This window comes from Myotis daubentonii, chromosome 10, assembly GCF_963259705.1.
Source record: "Myotis daubentonii chromosome 10, mMyoDau2.1, whole genome shotgun sequence".
In the NCBI taxonomy this organism is placed as follows: Eukaryota; Metazoa; Chordata; class Mammalia; order Chiroptera; family Vespertilionidae; genus Myotis; species Myotis daubentonii.
Genome location: NC_081849.1, coordinates 32256678 through 32265070, shown reverse-complemented (window position 1 = coordinate 32265070; position 8393 = coordinate 32256678). Strand labels below are relative to the sequence as shown.

The 8393-nt window shown below is 49.0% G+C and overlaps 1 protein-coding gene across 6 annotated transcripts in view; it reads left to right on the top strand.

Moving 5' to 3' along the window:
* Positions 1-3833: 3833 nt before the first annotated feature.
* KDM7A (lysine demethylase 7A) overlaps positions 3834-8393 on the top strand; it is a 99555-nt gene continuing 94995 nt past the window's right edge. For 2 of the 6 annotated variants that reach the window (XR_009454727.1, XR_009454728.1), the window contains exon 1: positions 3834-4196. Coding sequence is in view for 3 of the 6 variants with exons in the window: in XM_059711965.1 (XP_059567948.1) it covers positions 4003-4196 (194 nt within the window). In the remaining 3 variants the exon portion in view is untranslated. Of the gene's footprint in view, positions 4197-5594; positions 5695-8393 lie in introns of all 6 variants that reach the window. The other 4 variants (XM_059711965.1, XM_059711963.1, XM_059711964.1 and 1 more) reach the window with 3 other exon arrangements.

Sequence of the window (8393 nt, the reverse complement as noted above, 5' to 3'; positions counted from 1 at the left end):
TCCATAAGCACCCTGACCAGGGATGGGGATAGAACCTGCAACTCAGGTATGTGTCCTTGACCGGGAATCGAACCCAAGACTCCTTGGTGCTCAGGTCAATGCTTCAACCACTGAACCACACCGACCAGGGCTATTCTTGCTGATTTTTTGATGTACCTTTAAAACTAGCTGCATTTCCAAACTGGAGACTCAACCAAGTAGACCACCAGGCAGAAACACACAGAAGTGATGCTAAGATTCTTCTCTTTGGAGCCTATTAGGTGGTCATGATTTCTTCTTTTTTTAAATCCTCACCTGAGGATATTTTAAAAATTGAATTTAGAGAGAGGAAGAGGGGAGAGAGGAGAGGGAGGAAGAGGAAGAGGGGAGAGAAAGAGATAAATGTTGATGTGAGAGAGAAACATCCATCAGTTGCCTCCCATATGGGCTCTAACCCAAGAGGGACCCTGAAACCTGAGTATGTGCCTTGACCAGGAATGGGTCCCACCACTGTTTAGTGTATGGGATGATGCTCCAACCCACTGCACCTCCTGGTAAGGGCAGGCGGTACATGATTTTTATTGTCCCATTACTGATGTCACTTGATCACGTGATTAAGGTGCTGTCTGCCAGACTTCACTATAAAGTTACTCTAATTTTCTTAGTAAGTAATAAGAATTTTATGGGGTGATACTTTGAAACTATGTAAACCTTCCAATCCTTTTCAAACTTTTAATTTATGTTCATTTACATCTGTATGGTTTCCTGTTATGGTTCCTAATGGGTTATATAGGCACCAGTGTGCCTAAATCCAGAGCCTGTGGGAGGATTATAGGAGCTCCAGAAAGGAAGAGGTCTCTTAGGTAGCAGGTGTCTCCCTAAGGTCCGGGAAGCATGTTCCTGGGGTTCTAGGCACAGTATTGGAGAAAAGACTCCAGTTTGTCCCAGATTTGGCCAGTGGAACACAAGTTGGCCTGTGTCCTTTTGAAATGTTTTTATTGATTTCAGAGAGGAAGGGAGAGGAGAGATAGAAACATCAATGATGGGAAAGAATCATAGATCAGCTGTCTCCTGTATGACCCACACTAGGGATCGAGCCCACAACCCTAGCATGTGCCCTGACCGGGAATTGAACCGTGATCTTCTGGTTCATAGGTTGACATTCAGCCACTGAGACATACAGGCCCGATGGCCTATGTCCTTTTGACACGCCTCATTATTCTTTGAGCATGTCCTTACTTTCTTCCGTAACTAGATGCTCAGGCTCACCCTGTACTTTCTCTTCTCTAGTTCTGGAATCAACCATTTTGCCAAGACGAAAAAATGAAGAGGAGAATGGTATTTAGAAACCCAGATCTATGCTAGATGTGCTCATTGTGTTTTGTGTCATTAATTTCAGACCCTCTCAGTGGAAAGAGCATGTATGTACTTATTTACCTATATCAATTTCTGTAAGTAGAAATAGATTGATACCTCCATTACCAATTCACCATCAAAAGATTCATTCCGGTTATCCTTCCGTAATTGTAACTCTCTTCCTCAACAGTGAGAAATCTGACTCCCATTTCCTTAGTACAGTGGTCCTCTCTTTTTTTTTTTTTTTTTTTTTTATAAAATATATTTTATTGATTTTTCACAGAGAGGAAGGGAGAGAGATAGAGAGTCAGAAACATCGATGAGAGAGAAACATCGACCAGCTGCCTCCTGCACATCTCCCACTGGAGATGTGCCTGCAACCCAGGTACATGCCCTTGACCGGAATCGAACCTGGGACCTTTCAGTCCGCAGGCCGACGCTCTATCCACTGAGCCAAACCGGTTTCGGCAGTGGTCCTCTCTTATCTGAGGGGGATATGTTCCAAGATATCCTAAAACCACAGATAGTACTGATATATATATTGTTTTCCCCCATACATACATATCTATGATAAAGTTTATGTTCTTTTTAGCATATCTAAATTTCCAGCATCACTACGCTTGCTTTTTAAAAAATATATTTTAATTGATTTTAGAGAGGATGGGGGTGGGGGAGAAAAAGAGAGAGAAACATCAATGATGAAAGAGAATCATTGGAATCATTGATGGACTGCTTCCTGCATGCCCCCCACTGGGGCTCATGTGCCCTGACCAGAATCGAACCATGACATCCTAGTTCACAGGTCGATGCTCAACCACTGAGCCATGCCCGCCGGGCATCTACAATGTACTTTAAAAGATACATGATCTCTTTTGCTCGTTATAAAACCTCTGTGAAGTAGTTATGGAAGGTATTATTATCCATCATTTTTCTCTGAGTAAGTCTTCAAGGACCTAGGTTCGAGAGAAATGGAGTGACTTGCCCAAGGTCACACAGCTTATAGAGAGCAAGCTCTCTGCCTCTCAACAAATGCCAAAATTACTCTCCTTTTTTTCTCCAGTAGAAATATGTTTCAAACTCATTGACTTTGTAGTCAACTCAGATTTCCAGGTGTTTCTTTTCCTGCAAAATATGTGCCAAGCAGTGGTGTGGCAGAAAAAGGATTGGACACAAAAGAAACAAACTTTAGCTTCAGCTCAGATCTGAGACTTTAGACATGTTACTCTCCTCAATTATGAAAATGTTAGAATAGTCCAGCGATTCTTTGCCTGAGGCAGCTGAGAGAGGCGCCATGGGGCTTTTCCCAGTGATAGAAATGCCCAAGAAATTCAGGTACAATTACTTGATTCAATGACCCGCAACACCCCTTCCAATCTGCATATTTATGATTCCAAGGCAACCTCTCGATTCGTATTAATCTGTTTTTATTCTTATCAATCTCACCCTTCATTCAAAAATATTTTTTATTCTTTTAAAAAATATGCTTTTATTGATTTCGGAGGGGAAAGGAGAGGGAGAGATAGGAAACATCAATGATGAGAATCATTGTTTGGCTGCCTCCTGCACGCCCCCTACTGGGGATCAAGCCCGCAACCCAGTCTTGTGCCCTTGACAGGAATCAAACCAGGACCCTTCAGTCCGCAGGCGGATGCTCTATCCACTGAGCCCAACCAGCTAGGGCTCAAAAACATTTATTAAAGGCCTATTATTATATGCCAAGTACTTATTATTTGGGTTTTGCAGTACCCCCTTTCCGAGGTGTCAGCGTCATTTCGAATTTTATCCCTATCTTCCAAACCTGGGACTGAGAGCATTCGCATCTAAGTCATGTAATTTATAAACTCGCGGGGCTCCTCTCCAGTCCTTTCTCCACCAACCACATTTCAAGGCTGTCCCTCTGGGCTCACAGACATGAATGAACTCTCTTGGGAACACCCTTCTTCACATAACAGGCTCCATCGACACTTGCATGTCCTAGCGGGTCGGTGGGAATTCGGGTGGGTGGTTTTCCAAGTCTGGATGACCCCCCCAGCGCACCTCTGCACCCAGCGGGGCACAACCAGCTCTGAGCACTGTTAGCCCCGGGCTCGGCCCGCAGCGGTGGCGGGGTGGCTGCTAATAGACGGAAGATTCTCTCCCGTCGGGAGGGGGCCATGGCGGGGGCTCTAACTTCCTCGTTTCCCCTCCTCCGAGCACCGCACAGCGCGTGCCGCTGTCGGGGCGCAGGAACTTCCCGGCCTCGCTCTCGCTTTCGCTCTCGCTCCCACTCCGCGCACCGACTCGGGCTCCGCACGCGCCCGCCGCCCTCCGGGGCCACTCGCCCCACGCCGCCGCGCGTGTCCTCGGGATCCTCGGCCTCCCCCCGCCCCGCGTGCCCTTCAGCCCGTCCCTGCACCCAGCCGACGCGGGGGAGCGGAGCGCGCAGGCGGCCGGACGACGTGCGCGAGACGCACGGCCCCGCGCGGAGCGCCGGAAGGAGCCGCGGGGCCTCGCGCGTCGTGTGCGCGCCCTCCCCCAGCCGCCCGCCGCGGCCCCGCGCGCGCGCACTGAGCGCCGCCGCCGCCTCCCCGGCTGCTGCTCCGGCTGCTGCAGGAGGCGGCGCTGGCTGGCGGCGGCGCTCGCTCCAGTCGGCGAGCGGAGCAGCGAGCGAGCGTGTGTGTTTTAAAGATGGCCGGAGCGGTGGCGGCGGTGGCCGCGGGAGCAGCAGCGGGAGCCGCCGCAGCAGCCGTGTCGGTGGCGGCTCCTGGCCGGGCCTCGGCGCCCCCGCCGCCCCCGCCGGTGTACTGTGTGTGCCGGCAGCCGTACGACGTGAACCGCTTCATGATCGAGTGCGATATCTGCAAGGACTGGTTCCACGGCAGGTAAATAAACCCCCTCCGGCCCCGCGGCCGCCGCCGGGCACCGGCCACCCGCCGCCGCCGCGCCGGCCGCCCGCATCCCCTTCCGCCCGGCTGCCGCGCCGCGCGCCCCGCGGTCCGGGCACCGAGCCCCCGGCCGGGCAGCGGGACGCGCGGGGCCCCGGGCTCGCCGGGCGCCGAGCGGGCTGAGTGGGGCTGGTGGGATCGCCCGGCCAGGCGAAGAGTCGCCACAACAAACGGGAACAAAGGGGGCCGGCCGCGAAGTTGGCAGGGGGAGACAGGGCGAGGGGACGCGGCCGGGGCAGGCGCCGGCGCAGGTGGCGGGCGGAGCGCCGGCCGGGCCCCGCCACCCCTCGCGGCGCCCGCAGCCCGGCCGCCGCCCCTCCCGCCCGCCCGGGACTCCGGGTCCGGAGTCGCCGCCCGCCCGGCCGCCTTGCCCCGCCGGCCGCCGCGCCTTCCTTCTCGGCGGGGACCTGGTCGCCCAGCTCGGGGTCTCCAGAAATCGCCCCGTCCCCTCCCCCGCGGGTCCCCGGCGCGCCCCCTTCCCTGGGTCTTTATCAAACTTCCCGGGCCGGGCGCTGGGCCGGGGGCGTCGGCAGCGCCTGCCCGGCGGGGCTCGCGGAGTAAACAGCAACAGATGAGGCGCGCTCGGGACTTAACGATGCCAGTTGGAAGTTTGGGGCCGGGGGTCCCGGGCGGGGCGGCAGGTCGGCTCGGACGGTGCCCCCCGCCCAGCGCCCCAGTACACCCCGTCCTGGCGGGGGCGGAGCGGATGGAGTGGGCGGCGGGGCCTGAAGAGACAGCCTCGTCTCACCCCCCTCTCTCCTCGCGTCGCCCCCGCGCCGCCGCTCAAACTTTACAAAGAGTGAAATTTCCCGTCCCCCGAGGGGCTGGCGACACCCAGACGGCGCGGGGCCGGCGCCCGGGGGCCTGGCGCGGGCGAACTTTGGCCGGCCGTGGGCACTTCGGGCCGGGTGGCGGGGGCGGCGAGCGTCGCCCTGCGCCGGGGCGGCCGCCTGCGTTTCGGGGTTTGACGTTTGTGAGAGCTCGGGCCGCCTCCGCCGCCAGGCCGCCGACTCGTGTGTTTTGTAATCAAAGTGTGAGGCTAATAAAGGGCGGCGCCACAGCCTCTTGACTCCGGCGTGGGAGGGACTCGCAGGCATTTAAACAAAGAAACTAGTTGGGGTTGGGCTCCCAAAGTCCTTATTTGGGTGTTGTGGGAGAGCCTGCGGTCCCCTTCGGGTGAAGCAGGTTTCCCGAGCCCCGTTCGGGGTTGCATCTTGGCGAGAGTGCGCTCACGGGTGGTAGCAGATATGGTGACTGTGATTGTAGGAAGTGTCCTTTGATTGACAGCAGGGCATTTAAATACAGCCTCCGCTCCCCCCCTCCCCAATTTTACAGAAACACTGCCCGACCAGGCCAGATGTCTTCGTCTCCCTCTACTGGCCCTGGGAGAGAAAACCACTTCAATGACAGCGTTCATTTCGGTGTTTAGTGCTAGGTACAGTTAGTTTTGCTTAATTTTCAACTACCGTTAGTTTTATTTAATCAGTTCTCGGTTTGCACAGCTCTGACAGCAGTACCAGAGAAAAAGGCAACGTTGTCACTGTATCAGATAATCTTTAACAGTCTGGTCTATGCTTGGGGAATATTACTACAACCTTGCCACATGTAACTAAGAATAAATTATCCGAAGTTCTTTTTCATTACTGTACACTGATTATACATAAAACTGAAATTTGGACATACCAAACTTTGCCAATTCTGTTTCTACATCCTCTGTTCTCATACCCTAGGCAACCAGAGTAGAGATTATCCAAAAATCTAGGTGACATATAGAATAAAGCCAGAATCCCTGGCGATTATGTAAATACTTATTTTTCAAAGAACTATTTTAGCTGTATAAGAAATTTGTTCCATTGTCCAATGTAAAGGTTTGATAGGTTAATAAATTTTAGACTAGAATTTTATTTATCTTAATTTGGGTAACAACACTATAATCATAAAAAGCTGTAGGAAGTTGTGGAGAATTTTGTAATGCATTTAAGTACACATCTGAAAACAGGAGAAGTTGAAGGGAAAAAGAAGAGGGCACATGTGAAGAAGAGAAAACAAGGCCAAAACATAAATTTGTCACAAAAATTTGTGTGACTTCATATCTGTGGAAGTGACTCTGAAGTATATACACACTTTAATAGCTGATACCTCAATTTTTGAAAATGAAATGTGTTTTAATAAACACCACCTTTATAATTATTCAAATGTGTGTATACATTTTTGGGGGGATGCACTATATTTTGAACCTAGGTTGTTTTTTATTTTATTTTTTAGACCAGCAGTTCTTGAGCAGTTACTCTGGTTAAGATATCAGAAATTAGAAAATTTAGTGATACTGCTCCACCATATAAAAGCAGTATCTTAGTACCAAGTTTAATTCTTAATGAAGTATTGGTAATTTGAGGTTTATATATTTTTCTTGTGATTAATATTTACTTTAATGTTTATAGTACCATAAAATGAGTGATTGTTTTTTTGAACACAACAAAATGTTCCTTACGTATTAATTATTAAACTAGTACCACTTGCTTATGTGAGAATTGGCCCCTGAAGTCCTGAGGTGTAGCTTTCATTCTCATGCTCAGCTTTTCCTTGGTTTCCAGGGGTAGTCTGTAGAGGAGGAAGAAAGAGGAAATGAGTGGGTACAGAGGATTGCCTTTACCTGGATAATTTCTTTTTAAATCCTCACCCAAGGATATTTTTTTCCATTGATTTTTATAGAGCGTGTAAGGGAGGGAGGAGGGGAAGAAGAGAGAGAGAGACACATATGGATTGGTTGCCTCCTGCATGCCATGACCAGTCTGAGGTTGGGGATTGTACCTGCAATTGTAAGTGCCCTTCATTGGAAATTGAGCCTGAGACCCTTTGACCCTTAGGCTGATGCTCTAACCACTGTGCAAACTGGCCAGGGCCAGCTGGATAATTGCTTAGTAATTTTATTATTCAAGTAAAATTTTTTAAACTCAGTGAATTTTGATGTAAATTTTGGTTTAATCTGCCTGAAGTTTCTGACATCTGAAAATCTGAAAAGTTTTTGCTCTAATTTATTCCGACAGGGAAGGAGTGCCCTGCCTTGATGCTTTTTAGCCAGATAGCAGGGTGGATGGAACCAGCCTCCTCCAGGTGTGAGGCTGTTGAACTTTGTATCCTTGGTATTCAGGAATTCCCATCCCTCAGTCTGCCTAAGCCTTTTTTTTTTTTTTTTTTTAAGTGAGGGGAGGCGGGGAAAACACTTGCTGGGCACAATGTGTAATGATACCCTTAGGGGCTGTGAGCTGAGGAATTAACAGGATTTTCCTGGGAAGTTTCCTTCTGAATTGGAGATGGACTTTTTCCTCTTTGAGTCTTGGAAGTAAGATGAGCTTCCTTGTAATGCCAATGTCTAGGCTATGTGTCTTTCCATAGCACACTTAATGTCATCCTATGCAAAACTGCATCACTGTTCTACTTTTAATGTCTTTGTCTCTCTATTAGATTGTAAATACCTTTGTTTGTTAGACTTTTTAGTAATATATTCGTTTTGATTGACAAAAGTAATATATTATAGAAAAATGGGAAGTATAGAAAAGTATCAAGAATATGCAAGTACCCATGTCTCCCAGAGATTGCCACTATTTTAACATTTAAGGTATATGTATGTATTGAAAACAACCTGGAATTCGTTTTCTTTCATTAATATATACTTTTTTCTGTATCTTTAAAGTTTTTTGAAAGCATTTTCAGTGGCTGTATAGTGTTTAATTTTACAGGAGTACTATGTATTTTAAAACCATTCCCCTCTTGTTAGTTTTTTACCTTGTTTACTACTTTTTCTTGTATTTCCTAATGATAATGGATAGGTGACATCATTCTAAACAAACCATTGTGAGTATCTCTATTTCCTTAGAATAAGTCAAATGAGTTAATACAGGTAAAACACGAAGAAGAAGAAGTGGCACGTGTGTAAGTAGTCAATAAGAAATTCCTTGAAGTAGAATTAGTAGTCACAAGGCACAGATATTTTTAGGCTTCTTGTGCCTACAGCCAGGTTGTCCTCTAGAAAGGTTATTCCAATTTATACTTTCACCAACAGTGTCCACTTCTAGTTCCCTGCATCCTCTCCAATCTAAGGTATTATTAACCCTGTCACCCCAAAACCAAGCC